The sequence below is a fragment of the Oenanthe melanoleuca genome, chromosome 12, assembly GCF_029582105.1.
Source record: "Oenanthe melanoleuca isolate GR-GAL-2019-014 chromosome 12, OMel1.0, whole genome shotgun sequence".
Taxonomy (NCBI): domain Eukaryota; kingdom Metazoa; phylum Chordata; class Aves; order Passeriformes; family Muscicapidae; genus Oenanthe; species Oenanthe melanoleuca.
Window position 1 is genome coordinate 11843019 of NC_079346.1, and position 19244 is coordinate 11862262.

The 19244-nt window shown below is 36.9% G+C and overlaps 1 protein-coding gene across 1 annotated transcript in view; it reads left to right on the top strand.

Annotated features, from left to right (window-relative positions):
• The window catches only part of IL17RD (interleukin 17 receptor D), a 40745-nt gene extending 23263 nt beyond the window's left edge, over nt 1–17482 (top strand). Inside the window, exons 3-13 of the mRNA XM_056501852.1 lie at nt 1144–1269; nt 3074–3192; nt 3859–3979; nt 5013–5057; nt 5152–5303; nt 5674–5739; nt 6601–6655; nt 7581–7691; nt 9309–9493; nt 10679–11615; nt 13851–17482. Of these exons, the coding sequence (XP_056357827.1) occupies nt 1144–1269; nt 3074–3192; nt 3859–3979; nt 5013–5057; nt 5152–5303; nt 5674–5739; nt 6601–6655; nt 7581–7691; nt 9309–9493; nt 10679–11615; nt 13851–13966 (2033 nt within the window). The 3' untranslated portion in view covers nt 13967–17482. The remainder of the gene's footprint in view (nt 1–1143; nt 1270–3073; nt 3193–3858; nt 3980–5012; nt 5058–5151; nt 5304–5673; nt 5740–6600; nt 6656–7580; nt 7692–9308; nt 9494–10678; nt 11616–13850) is intronic.
• The last annotated feature ends 1762 nt before the right edge of the window (nt 17483–19244 follow it).

Genomic DNA, 19244 nt, shown 5'->3' on the forward strand with positions numbered 1-19244 from the left:
GAGTCAGAACCAACCTCCCAGCTTTTGTAAAAGGCAGAGTTGTACAGGGTGTTCTATTCTTATGTCTGTGACAGAAAAGACCCCTTGCCATGGTTATTCAAAGTAAAAAGCCATTTTCTAAATCTCCTTTACAGTTAATAATTTTTCTTTCCTTGCCTTCAAGATCACACCTCTGAATTAAATTCAAATTTCCTGTACTGGTGTATCATGGCACTTGATTTTTCATGTTGCTTTTCTACAAGCTCTGTATAGCTGAATATATAGCATATAAATGATCTCAGGTTTTTTAAATTAATCATCAGTCAGTAACATACAATCTACTGATCATTTTCTTCTGGATTTTGTTGGTTTCACTAGTTCAGAAACAGAATGTTTGTTTTTGCACACCCATCTTCTTGTACACTGTACTCCAGAGCTAGTGAATTCCCTGCCTGCTACTTCTCTTCCTGCCACAAAATATGAGCCTAAATATTGTAAAGCTTTAGAAGTTATAACATTTGGGGTTGTTTTCTTCTTTTGAAAACAAAAAGACAATGTAAAGTTCAACAACAAACTCAGCAATCTTTTTTTATATTTTGTTTTCTTAATTAAAGCTAAAGCTGTGGTGCAGTAATTTTTGGGAATACACTGTACTTTGTGAGGATAGCAAGGCAAAACCAGTCCTGAGTGAATCCAGTGGCAATGAAGTGGTCTGTAGGGATGTGGCTGCAGAATGGAAGGCAGAGATGAGATGGATTTAGGCAGTAGGGTCTTTGTGGTCAGAATCAGGCAGTACTGTGGTTAAAAGCACTTCTTGAGCAGTTCTCAAGCTTCACATGGTTTATTGTTCTCATATGTGCCTGATCATTCACCAGCATTCTCTTTCTTTGAGCAGTCTTCATATTATTTTGAGCAACTACAAGGGGAAAAAAGGATTTTGAGAGTCCCAGTACATGTGATGTGGTACAGGTTATACTGGTGATATAAACTGGTAATATCCTTAGGAGTCCTGTGAACTCTGGCTCAGAGAAAAAAACGTCATCTAGATTTACTTATAGAAAATAATGCACTGTTAGTTTTACTTTGCTCAGTCTTGAAGGCTGTTAGGGAATTTATGTCAGCTAGAATGTTTTTCTTAAAGTGTTTGTTTGACCATATTTTTAGACTGCACTCCTTACTTGAGTTCGGTGGGAAGACACATGATTGGAGATGTGCAGAACATCACTATCAGTCAGTTTGCATGCCAGGAGCAGGTGGCTGTGATGATTCTTTGGACAGCAAATGCCATTGGTAAGTTCTAGAGGGAAATGGACTCATTGATCATGGGTTTGGTGATAACTTCCTGCTCATAGGTATTAAGTTAAATAATTAAACTATGCTTGGAATCATTGATGCCAACTGCCTAAGAAGAAAGGAATTCTTAACACCTTTACAAAACTATTTTTTCTGGCTTGCTTCAAAAACACCCTTAAAACTAGGATGTTCTCTGCAGCCTTTAAATACACTGCTTTTTTCTATGCCAGTTTACTGAATTCCTGCTCTTTAGAATTGTGAAACTGTCTGGTTTCATTTTCTGCCCTAAGGCTTTGGTGCATTTCAGTGTTATTGATTGAGTGTAATTCCTAATAAACTCAAAGGTTCTTTAAAATGCAAATTGTCTTACAGGTGGAAAACATTGTCTAATCACAGCTATACAAACTTTAATGTGTTTCCTTGCCAGGACTGGTGATTAAGAGTATTCCTTAATTACTTCAGTTCACTGAAAGTATCTTGTTGCCCACTAGAGCAGTAGTGTCCAAAACTGAGGATATGCAGAAATCCATTTCCTCTGATAAACTTATTTCTGGGCTTTAAAAGAATATGTGAAAATTCCTCTGAATTCTGCAGGACTGTGCAGTTGAAGGCATTTAGTAATCTTCAGCTGCAGACTGGATCAATCAAACATCCATAGGAAACAAAGCCTGGTGTTCTTGTAATCACCAGAGGTTAATCCTTTGGACAGTTTGAGGACAGAGCTGCTGTTCAGACATCTCGGGTAACATGGAACTGGACACCTTCTCTTTCAGGGTCTTTGTGTAAGGACAAATAGTGCTTTTGTTCCACAGAATGCTAAGAACACGATTGGCAACACTTTATCTTCTACAAATTTATAAAACATTAATCAAAACACACAAGCCTGGGAAACTAGTGAACCAGAGGAGGTGGTGGAAAATGTGGAAATGATACATTTCAGATTTTATTTTTTGGGTTGACAAGCATAGCATAAACTGGAATGAGTCCATTTTGATTTATCTAGTATTTAGCTTACAAAAGCTGTGTCATTGATACATTGATGTGTAATGCTGTAGAAGAGATGCAATTAGATGGAGTAGTGAGAGTTCAAGAGCTGTACAGTGCCTTTGATACCTGAGCCACAAAACTGTCACAGAGTAAAACTGCCATTTTCCTGGGATATTCACATCACTGTGACTCAGTTTAGTTGTATCATTAAGTAATTCTGTGATGAGAATATTGTAAAGACACTGTGCTGAGATAAGTTCTAGTAGAGTAACTTGAACAAAATGGGTGTAGTTCTGGCAGCAGTTATGAATAACTGGAAGTATACATGCACTGGAATAAATTCCATTCCATTTAAGTCAAGTTTTCTGTACTTACTGTACTGCAGCTAAAGAAGCTGTAGCAATTGTTACCATTTTAATCTGGTAATCTCAGAGATGACAGTAGAATTTATAAAGGAACATTTCTATAATTCTCCATCAAAAATATTATATTTGATTGTTAAAATGGAAATGTGAAGTTACTATAAAGTATTTCTGAAGGTGAAGAAGGTACTGGTAACTTACATTGCAGTGGTAATTTGGAAGCCCAAGATGAGATATGGGCCCCTCTGTTCCAAGCATTACACAAGTATGCTAGATAGGAAAGATGGAATATGCAGAACTGACATACAGCAACAGGTTTTAAATACAAACATTTCATATGACTGGTATGTTTTATTTTTAAAGACAAATTAAATATAATCAAATTATATTACAATACCACATTATACATTTTGAAATATTCATCTTCTGTTTAAATTCCTTGCTTTTTGTAGGGGTTGAATACCTGAAGGGATTTCGAGTAATACTTGAGGAGTTAAAATCAGAGGGAAGACAATGCCAGCAGATGGTTTTAAAAGATCCAAAGCAGCTCAGCCCCAATTTTAAACGAACAGTAAGTGCTTTGTTTCAGGAAAAGTTTCAGTGTTGTTTCACTGTATGAGTAGTCTTGAAAGTGTTTGTCATCCTAGAGTGGTTTGGGTCATTAAAGGTCATCCAGTTCCAACCCATCTGCCATGGGCAGGGACACCTCTCACTATCCCAGCTTGTTCCAAGCCCATCCAACCTGGCCTGGAACACGTGGAGGGATGGGGCACTCACACCTTCTCTGGGCAACCTGTGCCAGGGCCTCACTTCCTTCACACTGAAGAATTTCTTCCCAATATCTAATCCAACCCTACCCTCTTTCAGTTTGAAGCCATTCCCCCTTGTCCTATTGCTCCAAGCCCTTGTGGAAAAGTTGGTTGGTTCCCAAAAGTATTATTGGTGAAATTAATGATAGTTGTTGCTTTAGAGACAGATCTTGTTTCTTTTGATAGAAACTTTCCTGAAGTTGCAAACTGTCATTTTGGTGAGTGGAGTACAGATGCACATCTGTAATAGTCTACATCCAACTATGTATTGAGATTCCTCATGTCAGTTTGGAATAAGAGGGGTAGAGAAAGGATTCTTAATTTATTAATTTCTGCCCTTGATTGCAAAATTGTGGGCTTGTTTTGAAAATACTTTCAGCTATGATAGTTGATTTTAAAAAGATGTTGCAATCTTGTATTTTTTGTAGGGGATGGAGTCCCAGGCCTTTTTAAACTTGAAGTTTGAAACAGATTATTTTGTAAAGATTGTTCCTTTTCCTTCCATTAAAAATGAAAGTAATTATCACCCATTTTTCTTCCGAACTAGATGTAAGTATTGCATACAATATAATGTTCCATATAATATAGTCTTGCATTTTATATAAATATTGCATGTCATCTCTTCAGTGGGCCTCCCCTCCCCTCCACATTTTGTTTTTCCAACAAAGGAATGTCATGGATGATGATGTTGGATGAGTCTGGATTATGTAGTTACTGACATTGTTGTGGAAGGAAGATCTGAGTGTTAAGCAGAAAGAATTTGCATGCCATAGATAAATCTGTGGTGTGTGATCATGAGTGTTAGGCAGCAACCAGAAGAAAAGTCTCAGGTAGGCCTGAGATTGTCTCAGGTTTGCTTAGAGCAGGCTTGTTCCCATGTTTCTCAGTTAACTCTTGATGGTTTGCTCCTCTCTGGACATTGTGAAGAAGGGCAGGTTGTTTTTTGCTTTTGAGATGACAATTTAAAAACAGCTATCTAAAGACCGATGTAGAGGAGGACATCTAAAATTAGATAGCAGGAGATCAAGCTGAATTTCTCACAATTACTTAGCAATTCTCACTGGAGGTAGAGAGAAGAAATTTGAATAAGCTCCTCAATGCTCACATAGTATGGTGAGAAACTACAAGTACCCTTTGAGGTGAACTGTTGATATTTGTCTTGCTAAGGGGTTTTTTCCCTATAAAAATTGCTTAAGGTATTTTCATGTCTGTCTGTTAATGCAGACCACTCTACCATTGGTAGTAGTACTCAGCATACTTATTCTGAGTAAATATATTTAAGAGTAGTTTTAACTTCCTATCCTGTTGTGCTATGCCAGGTGTTATCCTTTTTGTCCCACTAAGAAATGTGATATTCAAATTAATGGATCTCTGTTTATCATATAAAGATGAGGAGGGACTTGAAATCATAACAAAGGAGTTAAGTTTGCAAAATGCATTTAATCCAGGCATATTGGAGTCTGGGGGAGAAGTGCGGGTATTCAAAATGATGAACTCTCTATTTTTGCCCTTGTTCTTTTTCTGTTTAAATATCATAGCAGTTTGATACTGTATAATTAATGATTGTTCTGTATATTTGTAGCATGTGAATTGTTGCTACAGCCAGAAAACCTTGTCTGCAAACCTTGTAAGTAAAATGTAATATTTCTATATATTAATCTTCAAAAAAGTTACTGTACTTGAAGAGTTATTTTGTGATTCATTAATATCTCCTCTGACAGACTGGAAGCCAAGGAATGTGAATGTTACCCAGCAAGGTTTTAACATGCAAGTGTCTTTTGATCATGCTCCTCACAACTTTGGGTTTAGGTACTACTTTCTTCACTACAAACTGAAGCATGAAGGGCTGTTTAAGCAAAAGACCTGCAAACAGGTATGTGGCTCTTAAAAGCACAAAACCTATTAATGTGAGGTGTTCTAAGGACTTGCAGAAACTTGAAAAACTTAATATAAAATGGTATCAGTTTTAAGATTGTAAAGCTATTAGGAACTCTTTATGTAAATAACAACTGTGCTGTGATAGCACTCATCAGTCAAAAGCAGGCTTGAGGACTCCATTGGACCTGGATGGTACAAGTTAGTTCTGCAGGCAGACAATTGTGTAAGTGGATGGACAGACTTAGTTTTGCTGGTTTAAGGTGTGTTAATACAAGAGTGAACTGCTATGTCTAAATCAATGTGAATTCTTTATTAGGTGTTAAAAGTATGTGAGTTGCTTGCAAAGTATTCTCTTTTTGATGTAGGAGCAGAACACAGACACTACAAGTTGTATTCTTCAGAATGTGTCTCCAGGGGATTATATCATTGAGGTAGGATTTCTAAACAGTCTTTATACAACACCTAAGTGAATATGTTAATGGAAAAATGGATTAAAATTCAATATTTCAAATCATACTGGTAGAATTGAACTTGAGGTATACTTACTGAAGTAACTTGGGCAAGTAAATTTTATAGAATGATGCCTTTTTTGGGCTCACCTAGAAACAGAGGCCAGAGAAAGCTAGAAGAATAAGAGTGGGTATATTTAATGGAGAGCCTTCTGGTATATTAAGAGCAGATGAAGCTTCCCCAGTGGGCTACACCCAAAATAGACTATGGTCATGAGTTTTTTCTGACAGATATAAGTTTCGTCCATTTACATATCGGGATTAATCCTCCAATTACAGCTTCAGGTAATGAAGTCACATTCCCCCTGTTTGCTCCTCCCCAATTCACTTGTGTTTGTACTTTTCAGGGCCTGAGGCTGCAGGGTGTCTTTGAGTTACAGACCCAGAGGGATTCTATTGTCTGACCAAAATGTGAAGACAGTTAACTAACACTTTATATGGAGTTTAGAGTTATGTAGTAATGCAGTACAGGATTTGAAAAATACAAAGGCTAAAATCTTAAGGCATCGGAATGTTCTTGACCTGTTTGCTTCCCTGAGTGCACAGCACTTTGATCTGTGCCTTAAACTGAAATTGTGGGCATGCCTAATTCCTAGATTTTTTTTTTTTTTTTTTTTTTTTTTTAATTGGAATTCTGTTTCTTGGTCAATTTTTATTACACTAGTTTGTGCTGCTCTGTAGTTTTAACTATTTGAACAGTAATTTTCTTCACGTCTGGTCATAAGAGCTGTTACAGTTATTTTCATATTGCAGAAAATAAAATTAATCTTTTACTTTTCCAAGCTGGTAGATGACACTAATACAACAAGGAAAACGATGCACTATGCACTAAAACCAGGTATGAATTCTATTTTTTAAACAATATACAATATTTACTGTATTAATTTAGATTCAGTTTTAATTATGTTGGAAATAAGTCTCTATTTGACCTTTGTCTTAATCTAGACCACTGAGACAATTGTGCTGTGCTTTTTTGACCTAATGAAAGATGAGTAGAGATGCACACTTGAGCATACACATGTGCATCTCTCTACATGTATATTTAGTGGAGTTTAGATTCAATCCATCATTGGAAATCTTTGTGGGAAAGTGGCTGTTGTTGTATATGTGGATATGAGGAATGATAACCTTAATTGCATACAACTGAGAGTGCAGTAGTGTGGAGATAGTATAATGACACAGTGGGAGCAGCCTGAACACATCACCTGTGTCCTTCAGCCCTGGTACCAGACCAAGCAGTCTGGAGAACTTGTCAGGTGAATGTTTCACATGCCCATGGGTCACACCTGTTTTAGAGATGCTAAGCAGGGATTTCAGAGTGTAACTGCAGCCTCGGGAGAGCCACAGATGGAGGCAGTGAATAAAATGCACTGAATCCTAATGCATATGGCTAAGGGTGATCTCTGCAGGAAGGCAGTTCTTTCTTAGTGGCCCATTCAGCACCTGGAACAAAAACGTGTCATATCCAAATGACCACTGCATATCTCATCAAAATTATTTGCCACAGGGTTGTTCTCCTGGGGCTGATGTGAATTGCAGCTCTTGTTACTTGCGAGAGTCACTCTGATGCTGTGGCAGTGGGGCAGCCACCATAAAACCGAATTTGAAATGGAGCAGAACACAATATTTGAGCCTACTGTATCTTCAGCACTTACCTAATTATAGAGTACTGCAGCAGTTTTGCACTCCCAGTGTGAAGATTTGTTTGGATAATTGCAGTACAGCTTATTTGCATGTGTCTAGTTCTGCTTTCTTTTTCCAAGTGCACTCCCCGTGGGCTGGCCCGATCAGAGCCATTGCCATCACTGTCCCTTTGGTTGTCATCTCTGCGTTTGCCACGCTTTTCACAGTGATGTGCCGCAAGAAACAGCAAGGTAGGAGGCTGTATTCAGTACCAAGTTTCATTTAGAGATAGGCTTTTGCAACCAAAACTGTCTTAATTGATGGTTAACTCCAGAAATACCTTTATCTGAAAACCTTTCTTCTCTATTTCTCTGTCCTTCCTCCCCTCAGCCATTTGTGTATTGAAACTTGTAGCAAATGCTTAATCAGTGTTTGATGGTAATTGTTTGCCTAGACAGTATTGTATCACAGATCAAGATTTCACTGTAGGGAGAACAAAAGCAAGATTGGAAAATACTTTTTATTTAATGTTTCTTTTCCTTTAAGAAAGTACTACGTGATCATGTAGATTACAAACAGATTTGTAAATGGATATGTTTTAAACATTGCCTTATTTTACTCAGAAATATCTAATTCATATTTAATTTAGATCAGAAGGAAAGTAAAGCCATGTGATGCCAATACAATTCACAGTGCTGTCTGGAATATTATCTGTAGCTGCTATTCCAGATTTGCTCGCTTTCTTGGAAGTTGCCTTTACTTTTTATTCTAAACCATCTTCCTAAATTTACTCTAAGTCCTGCTTGCAGATGTTTTTAGATTCCATCCCTCCTTGCCGACTTCTCTGTATCCAGGAGCTGGCAAGCAACATTTGATACTTTTTAAATGTTAAAAATACCTTGGCTTTTTATATTGAAATTACAGAATCATGTGGTTTCATGAATAATGGAATAAGAGATTACTTCTCCAAACCTCACATATCTGTATTATCCACCTGAATTTTGGCACTGAGATATACTGCAAGTGATATATGCCAGCTGGGTAAAATCCTTTTACCTTCTGGTCTTCTGTAGTTATCCCTTTGCTCACAGCTAGCACAGTTCCAACAAAAAAAAACCCAGACAAATCACTGAGGATTTGTCTACAGAGAGAGTTGTTCCAGAATAGTTATTCCTGATGAATTGTTCTGAATTGAATCCCTAGATGGGTATTTGTATTTTGAAATACTCATACTTTATTCCAAGTTAGCTTAATCAGCTGTAGAACTAGATTGAATTTGTCTGGAATAAGGCCAGACTATCATGTTCCAGCATAAAAGCATCTATGCAAGAAAAGAAACACTAATAGCTATTTTGGTTTAAATTAATCATATCTTAATTCAAATAAATGAAAATCTTGTATGATATCCTGAAAGGGTCTGTGGACCTGGAGTTTAATATTCTTACCTGGCTTATGTTGTGGTTTTGGGTCTATTTTTTTAACCAGAGACTTTGTTAGACAGGAAACCCTTGAAGATGATACATCTTTAGGCTTATAGTATTTGAACAGAGATTTGAAGACTGTTGAAGCTGAATAAGGGTGAAACAACCTCATTCTGTCTATAAAATAAACCTGCCTTGTGTTTTCTGAGTTGGACAGAAATTGCTGCATGTTTAACTTTGAAAGCGTATTCCATGTGCAGCAACTCTTAAGCTGGATAAATAGTGTGTGAACAACTTTTCTTTTTCAAGATGGAAAGGAGAGGGAAATCTTTAGGAAAAAAGCCCCAAACATTATTGTATGCATTAGTAAGGAGGCTACAAAAGTAATAAAAACCTGAAACAAAATCCAGCTTTATAGTGTGAACTCTCTTTTCTCTTGCACTTTAGAAAATATATATTCCCATCTAGATGAGGAGAGCTCAGAATCTTCAGCATATGCTGCAGGTCTCCACGTGGAAAGACTTCGTCCCCGGCCAAAAGTGTTCATCTGCTATTCCAGTAAAGATTGCCAGAAACACATTAATGTCATCCAGTGCTTTGCTTATTTTCTTCAGGACTTTTGTGGCTGTGAGGTAATTCAACATTTTATATGTAAACAACTTTTCCTTAATTGAAGCAGCACTCCCAAAATTCTGTGCTTGAAAAGTAGGTATTTTAGTCACTCCTTTCCACAGAGATTGCCAGTCTTTCACTTTTCAGCTGGAAAAAGGCAGGACAGTTTGTAGTCTCTTTGTGCTGTGTTTCTCCTCCCGTCCCTGGGATACGAACAGGATGAGCTGGATCTGGGTTTCATTACAGCAACTCTGCTCTCTGCTGACCAAACACAGAAACACAACCAAGGCCTTGTGTGTTTGGTGGATGGTCACAACTTTTTAATCTGTTTAAAATAGTTCAGGATAAACTAATTTATAAGTGACTTGCTTGAAACCCCTTTTAGAGATGCACTTTATCCCTACTATACTGCTCCTCTTTGGAGTAGTGTTGAGATGAGCTCTTACTGCTCTAACCATGGTCTCAGGCTTGAAAGGAGATTTTATAAGTGGTTTTGATGTGAGTCTATTTGGCAAGTTTTTTACATCTGTTTTTTTTCTCTTATCCTACTAGTCATTCTTCCTGTGAGATGAAGCATTGTGTCCCTCATCTTGGTGTACACAAGCATTTCAGATAATGCAGAATGGCCAGAAAGCTTGACAAAGTAGAAAATAAAATAACTCCTAGGATAAACTTTTCAGAGCTTTCTCATCAGATAAACCTGCTGCTGTTTTGCATCCTAACTGGAAGGTCCTGATATTATAGGCACTAATTATGTTTCTATCTAGATATGAAAATTCTTGGCATCACACTTCATTAATATGCAAGGATGATAAGTGAATGTGGCACTTCAGGGCACAGGTTAGTGGTAGACTTGGCAGGGTTGGGTAAATGATTGGACTTGACCTTACAAGTCTTTTTCAATCTAAACCTGTGATTCTGTTAGTCCTGCTGCATGCAGCACTTTATGGACCCATACATACAAGGGTAAATTATTTGAGGCAAGCACAATTGTTTATTGTGGATTGATGATACCACATTTGATTACATAAGTTAATTGTAATTTACTTGATCCAGCCACATTTTCCATGCTCTTTTTATTCCCCCCAAAATATTGCTATGTATCAAATCCATAGTGCTTTTTTTTAAGGACCTGGTTGAGTTTATATATATATAAAATTTATTATCAACCAGGTTTTTTTTTTTTTTTTTTTTTTCTTTTCTAGGTGGCTTTAGATTTGTGGGAAGATCTGAAAAACTGTAAAGAAGATCAGAAGGAGTGGCTTATTAAAAACATAAATGAATCCCAGTTTATCATCATTGTGTGTTCCAAGGGAATGAAATACTTTGTTGAAAAAAAGAACTGGAAGCACAGAGGAGTAGCCAAAGATGCAGGAAAAGGAGAACCCTTTCTCTTTGCTGTGTTGACTGTTGCAGAGAAGCTTCGTCAGGCAAAGCAGAATTCAGCTGAGCTCTGCAAGTTCATTGCAGTCTACTTTGATTACTCCTGTGAGGGAGACATCCCTGCTATTCTGGATCTAAGCACAAAGTACAAACTCATGGACAATCTCCCCCAGCTCTATTCACACTTACACTCCAGAGATCTTAGTGTACAGGATTCAGAGGTGTTTCCTGTTAACATTAGTAAAAGGAATTATTTCAGGAGCAAATCTGGGAGGTCCCTTTATGTTGCTATTTGCAATATGCATCAATTCATTGATCAGGAACCAGATTGGTTTGAGAAACAATTTATTCCCTTCCCTCCACCTTCTTTACACTACTCAGAGCCTGTCATGGAAAAATTTGATTCAGGCTTGGTTTTAAATGACTTGGTGAATAAACAGATGATGGATGGTGATTTTTACCTGAAAACAGATCTAAACATTTCAGTGGGGAATTCAGACTCTCACTGTATAATTCAGCACTTAAACCTTGGAGAAGATGTAGAAACTCAGGACATTCAAGGTGGTGGCAGCTCTGTCCTTCAGCCATTGTTACATGTTGTTAAAGCTTCAAATCTGAAAGACATGCCTCGAGATTCTGGAATCTATGATTCATCTGTTCCTTCATCTGAATTATCTTTACCTTTAATGGAAGGACTATTGACAGACCAAATGGAAACGTCTTCCATTACAGAAAGTGTTTCTTCATCATCAGGTTTAGGTAAGATACAGCAGTGTTTCTAAACTTATATTCAGTTACTGTGGATATTTCTGCCATCTCCAAATAGGTAAGATAATATGTGAGGAGCCATATAGAAGGCTGCAGAGAAAGGTAAACATTGTATAAAGATGGTAAAAAAAGTAGAGTAATTTCAGAAAAATTAATCTTTTTTAAACTTATAGTGTATGGAAGAAATCTTAACTAGGTAGGATTTCACTAAAATTCCATTAATAAGTCACTGCTCATTAATTGACCTATTCTTGGAGAGAGAGCTTCTTCCTTACAGGGACTCCTTGGCAGCTGGGATTTCAGCTGACAGCTGTGGTGTAATCCAGAGGGTAAGATGGTGAAGCATTCTCACAGACAGCCATAAATCTAAACCTGACATCCTATTTTGCTCCACATACTGGATCCTTTAGGGATATTGTCTGTACTCTGGTTAACTCAAGTTTCAGAATGACATCAGGCTTCTCACCAGATACGGGGCTCAGGAATGAACAAATGGGTTTCAGTGGAGTAATTTAAATGCTTGGAAGACACTCTCCAGAACAGATACCCAGTTCAGATGCCTTCAGTTAGAAGGTGTAAATTTTGCCTCAGGCTGTATAAAATAACTGGTCTAACCTTAGTGGTTACAAGATATTGAACTGGCATCACAACTATCTCAGTGTGGAATGTTCCAGCAATTGTATTGATATGACAGAACTGCTCTTTGCTGAGATTTTCCTTAAGCAGCTACAACAAGTGAATTTTAAAGGTTGTATACTGTTCTGCTTTCTGGAATGAGTGTTGACAGTGTGTTAACTAGACTATTCTCTTGGGTAAATGAATTTTTTATTTTTATTAAGATAATTCATAACTAATGTCTGATGCAAGAATTATCTTGGAGGAAGAGAATACAAATGCTGCTTTACAGATATAGCACCTATATTTATCAGTTAGATAGTCTATGTGACTAAATTGTTAAAATCTGAAAATATTTCAGGTGGAAAAAATACACATTTACTGAATTAATTAAGCCACAATTACTCTGTTTTCAAAATTAAAACTAAATTTTTTAGTTTCCTACCATCTTCTAACTTAGCCTTTTCTCACATTTGTGGGGAAAATTACAGATGATCTCTGTAAAGGTTATAGTGAAATTAGGATGCTAGTTTAAAATGTATGGCGTGCCTGTAAGAATGCTTTTCCAGTGTTCCCCTCCTGATTCAATTACTGAGCTGTCAGCTGGGTATCCCAGCTGCAAGGAGGCACTGGAAGAAAGAGGCAGTCTTTCCAGTAATTAATTCTCAAGTCACATACCCTCTTGTTAATATGCTTCAGCTGTGGAGGTTAAACATTACAGCTCTTGCTGATAGAGTTGGATCTTAACACTGATGTTCCAATGTCTTGAGAAACTGCAATAATTTCTGCCATTTTCCCATTTACTGGCCTCATCCAGAAGCACCATCCTGACTGAGTCTACCCCAAACCTCCCTCACCCAAAGCACAGTCCTGATCAGTTACAGGGTACAAAGGAGATAGGATCTTTAACTGAGCATCATCTGCATTTTACAGTGCAACCCATTAAATTTATTTATTGTCCCAGACATAGAAAACAATTTTAGCCCTAATATTTTTATGCATGCTCTGAGAGATAGACATGTTCAAATTATTGCTCTGTATTCACCCTAATTTTCAGATTTTTACTTATTTTACCTGTTATTTGGTCAGAAAGATGTGAATAAAGATGTAAATAAATAAATAAATGTCATGCTTCTGACATTCAGCATCTCAAAAGAAGGTCTTCCCTTTTTTCCTTAAACGACAGTTTGATATAATCTTGATATAATTGATAAAAATCCTAAATCCCATATTTTATAATCCTTTCTATCTTTCAGTGCAGTTTCTGGCAGACTACAGGTTTGCAAAGTAACCATTGTCAAAGAGATCATCATATTTAGCATCCTCAACTGGAGTTCAAAGCAGTTTAATTTTGAGGAAGTACCAGCAACCAAACCTTTACTAGGTCCATTCACTAATAAGGTCTTCCCTAAGAGTTCCTGCTTTGGAAGAGAATCAGGATTGTATTTCTGGATAATATTTTGCTGAGCCTCAGGAGTGTGTGACAAGATGGTGCAGAGGCATTTCATAAGTTTTCTTTGTGTTGTTTTTGAAATGTTGACTGAGTAAAAAAATCACTATTTCAATTCATGGACTTCTCTTTTTTTAAATTTTTTTTTTTCCCTTTTACAGGGGAAGAAGAACCTCCTGTAATGACTGCTACAAAATTCTTAGTGCCTGGAATATGTAAAGCAGAACTTCATTGCCACATCCACACTGATGAACTGCAGGCAATTGCTCCTTTATAATACATTACAAAGTTGTTATGCATTGCCACTTTATCCACAGCCTCTGTTTGTGCTTAAACTACCACACTGTCTCAGCACCAAATCTACTTGAAGGAACAAACAGCCCCTGAAAAAGATCTGTTATTCCATTTTTTGTGGCCAGTAAACTTGAATCTGTTGGTCTTTTTATAAAAACTCTTTCATGATTTGAAAAATGTAGCATGGGAAAACAGAAGAACATACATTTAAAATTATTCCTGTTATAATTTAAATGTCATGATATTACACTGTTTACAGATGCCATAATGAAAATTTACTATTTTTTGCTAGGAATGACTTCGCAACTGGACATAAGATAGCTTGGAACATTAAGCCTTAGTAAATTTTGTAGTCCAGCCTCTAGTTTTAAGTGCTGATGTACTTGATGGCAGGAGTGTTTTAGTGAATGAGAACAGGATTGTTTTCAAAAGGAAGATAAAATGCCAAAGGTGAGATCAAGAAATTCTCTGTCAGAAGCACTAATTTTCTTTTCAAAAGAGAATTATTTGAAAAGTAATTTGAAAAGAAATTTCTTGGAGCACTCTTCCTCAGTCTCTTTTTCCCAGATGTTAATGTGTCTCAGTATTTAATTTCAGTGCATGTCTCTCCCTTCTACCTTAATCTCCCGACTCTCCTCCACAGTCTGGCTGTGGTGACTCACAAACAGCAGCACACTGAAGGATCATTCTTAAAATAGACAAAAATACAGGTCTTCCATATTCTGAATGATACCATGGAAACAAAGTTTCCTATTTTCTTCCTGAAGGGCTAATATAAAGAATAAAGAGATGGGAAAAAGAAGACCATATTTTATATTGAAGATATTCTAGCTTTGTTCAGCCATGAGAGGAGTATGGGGGACACGGTGCTACAAAACCACCTGGGGTAAAACAAGCAGTTAACAGGCAGGAATACTTTGTCTTAAGCCAAGCAGTAAGCAGAAGCCAGAGAGTTACCATCACTTAGTGATTAAGATTGTGTACTGTCACTGGTGTTATATTAAGGAAAAATGCAAAAACTACCACTGGCCATGTTTATCTACTGACACAGAGCACACATGTCCTGTTTCCTGCAGTGACCAGGTGGGTAAATCTTCATCCAAAATGTCCCTCCTGTTTCCAAGGAGCATCTTTTCTGAAGTTAAACACATCTATGTAACTGCAATTCCAGACATTGTTACAGTAAGCATGGGAACAGCAGATACTAAAGGACACCTTACCAATGTGCCTTTGCTCATTCTGGTCACAGAGTCATATTCTATTTTGTTTAACCTGTATTCACATTCCACTAGCAGGAGGTTACTTTAAAGAGAATTAAGGGAGAACTCAAATACCTCAAATATTCTCTTAGTTTTAATAGAAGAGGATTAGACATTTTTAACTGTTACATTTTATTATCCATTTTAATAGCATGAGATAGAACTATTAAGTGATGATTTTGGCTGAGTAACTGTAAAGCTCATGGGTTGTTTTCTTGGGTTGTTTTTGTTTTATTTTGGGTTTCTTTGTGTCAGTTTATATTTAATCATTGGAATTTCCAGACTTGAGATTGTTATCACAGATGGAGTAAGAAAGTGCTGTAACAATTATTTATAACCGTTAATGGCAGAACTCTGACATGCTTTGCAGTTGTAATATGGGATTCTGTGATCATTTGGATCAGCATGTGTTGGATCTGGAGAGCCTTGTCCATTAATGGAATGTTCCTTACCTTCTCTGCTTTCTGACTGGAAAACTTTAAAACTTGCAATATCTAAGTAAGTTTAGGTAATTTTAAACACACAGTGAATCATCTGTGCCTTTGATGATTTTTTTTTAAGGCTGTGCCTTGGGACTTATTGAAGGCAAAATTCTCCATCTTTTCCCATTGCTTGAAGGTCAGGCTAGGCAGAATCATTTAGAGGTAAATGCTCCTCCACTAAATCCAGCTATGAGGGATATTGATTTGGTGCAATTCTTGTTATTTTACTGGAGAAAGGGTTTGGATTGAATAAGACAAGGCAGAAAGGTGACACAGTCTGTGTGCTGAAGATCTGCTGTGCACAGAAATGCCAAAGCTGCACAACACGAGAAGGAGGAGGAGGAGGCAATTTCTCAGCAGTGAGCTGGTAAAGGTAATGCTGCTTTCATCCATAGGAAGTGCCAGTTCAGTTAGTTTTATTTAATGCTGGGCTAAAGATAGGGAATATTTCCTTGTCCCATTAAATTTGGTGGCAGAGTTGGTATTACATAATGAAATTGAGTTTTCATCTGAGCTCTAAGAAAGCTGAGTGTTGAAAAGGGATCAAGGCAGTTGCACAAAGAATTACTTGTCATTAGTGGTTTTTTTTAATTTGTTCAAAATTTGCTGTACAATCTTGCAAAACTTATTTGTTAATTATGAAAAGTCTATGCAGATGGCAGTCAAATCTAGGGGTGGGAGGGAAGAAAAATTCCTTTATTACTTCTTAGCTTAAGATGGAAGCAGCATATTGTATGTACTCAGAAGAAAGGCAATATAATTCAGTGAAAATATAGATTAGGATGGCCCACACCTGAAGTTTACAAAAGTAAGAGAAGTAATACTTAATCTAACTTAGTATAGCTTTTTTACAAAGCCACAGTTTTTAAAACAATTAGATACTGTGTATTTTGAGATGCTGGAAGGACATAGTACTGAGTTAGCAAGAGTTCTTTATGCTGAGAATAGCAGCAAAACTCCTTGTAAAATTATTTTTTTAAAGATATGTTAACACACATACTAGAGGTCAGCTTACTACTGTTTTCAAGTGTTAGTAAATTCTAAATATGTTAATCGTGAAAGGTTCCCTTTAATTTTTGCTACACTCAAGTGTGTGGACATTGGAAGTTTTATAGTGTATTTTCTGGGAGGGTGAAAAAAAATTGGAAAGCTGAAGGCTCAAGATGTGACAGCATGTTCAGCATTTTGAGTGAGGAGTACAGTTGTTGCCATAATTTGTACCTGTCCAGGGACACATCAACTGTTGAAAATAGAATGCACCTGACATTTGCAGAAATAATGTTTTATCATACTTTAATTTAGAAGTTAAATACCAAAATAAAATATTTTTTGTTCCATTTCACTCATTGGGCTTTTCTTACACTATTAAAAAGAAATGGCTTAAAAGTGCAAAGGTTTTTTCCTGCACACTTTGAGTGCAGCTCGACACAACCCACAAGCAGTCAGACCTGCTAACTGCTGTGCATGCCCTACAGCTGGGAGAGAGCAGCTAGTTTGATGGGGCTTTATTATAGTCAAGCAACTCTAAGAAATTTTAACTTCTAAAACTTCTGTATGGGATGGACTGGGTTGGATTTTATTTTATTTTTTAATAAAATTGCCTTAATACAATTTTTTGTAATTGTTTTCCTATATCCTCCCTGAAGGTCTCCTAGCAGTAGTACATGGTTGTTATGCATGCCAAGTGAAACAATTCATGTCCACAAAACTGTAATAACCTGGTCTGGATTCATTTTGTCAAACAGGATAAATACTTAAGATTTCTATGTGTTTTTTTTTTCATCCAGCTGATTTCTAAGCAGTGTTCCAGTCAGTGAACCCTGCAAACGTAATTTTAGGGGTAAGCCTTGAAACCACTCTGATTCCTTATGTTGCTCAGGTAAATGAAGGGAATTTAGTTATATACTGTTAGATATAATAATTCATAATATAATAGACTTAATAGTTATAATCCATGCAAGAAGAAATCAACATCTAGAGAATTTTCTTCATCACGTAATAAAAAGACTTAAAGCTGTAACAGTCAAGGCTGATTTACAAAAATCAATCTTTCTTCCAGATTCTCCTGGTAGAGTCACAGGCCTTGGCAATAGATGGCAGATTGAAGTAGGTGAGTGAGTGGATGGAATGCTGCCCTGTTGGGCTGCTGATTTAGTTGGAATTCTAACTATTTAGTTGCTACTGATGTGTAAATAGATCTGCTTGAAGAGAGGCAGTTTTGTTGATTATATAAGTCAGGTAAGTTTGTGTTAGCGCAGTCCATCAATTTGACATTTTTTCTCCACAGGGTAAGTGTGTGTCTGTGGTTTCACATAATTCTAAACTCTCTGACACATCTGCTCCCTGTGCAAGCCCTGTATTAATCCTTTAACTGTAAATCAACATCAAATTGCTCATGAAACCTGCTCTGAATTTTTGTAATAGCCAGCCAGGTTTATGAGGAGATTTTACTCACCCTAAAATACTTTGCTGTAATCATAATGCAGTTTCCTAGGAACACAACATTTCTTCCATTTCTTAGTTAGATTTCTTGATAGCCATAGAACCCTGGATTATACCAAGGGCTTGGGAAACTGATACAGTCTTTTTTTCCCATTTTAAACTAAATTAAATTTTAGAAGCTGTCTTTCATTGGAATACTGACTACTTCCAATAACTGCAAACCACAAGTTCTTCATTACCTTTGACACTAAAGTAAAAATGCAGATCAAACCTAAAAATAGAAGTCACCTTCTTCATGGTTAAAAAAAATATTTCTAAGCCGATTAGAGAGGATTAAACTTGTTAGATTGGATGCCTTGCATAGTAAAAGGGAAAATTAAACTCTTGGAGAATGGGCTTGTTTATTTTTTTTTCACATTGTTGCCAAACGAAGTTGTGTTTTAAAGAAAAAAAAGTTCCCAGAAGGATTTTACATTGAGGAAACCAGTGCCAGGAATATTTTCAGGGCAGCAAGTTACTGTCTGGTGAAAATAATTTCAGGTGCAAGTTGTAGAACTATAATCATGATATAAAATTGTTTTTTAGCATCATTCTTTAGGCCTCTCCAGAAGGCAGTGGCCACACCCTTTTTAGTAATGCTTTGTTTCTCAGGTGATTCAACCAATCTCAATGGGTCTGGTTATGAAATCAGATCCTAATGATGGGAGTGGGGCATAGATCAGACAGATTTTTCTTTATAAGTGCACAGCTGGTCACATACAGGCCATGAGCAAATGTTACTGTCCTCATGTTACATGAGAACTGGGTAGGAACTAGGTAAAGTACAGGAAATAGATCACTTGGGAACAGAGGTGGGCTGGTGTCAGCTGAAGGTAGAACACAGGGATTCTTGTCTTGTCTTGAGCCATAATAGTGATTCTTCGAGCAGTCTGTGACCTGTCAGTGTATTTGGTTAGAGATTATTGCTGCAGCTTTGGCATTTTACAGTAACTTGTGTGATGGAGCCACAGGGCACTGGTTATGTCCCAGAGTTCTGTAGCAAATCACCTACTGATGGAGCATGGTGTGGAACTGAGAG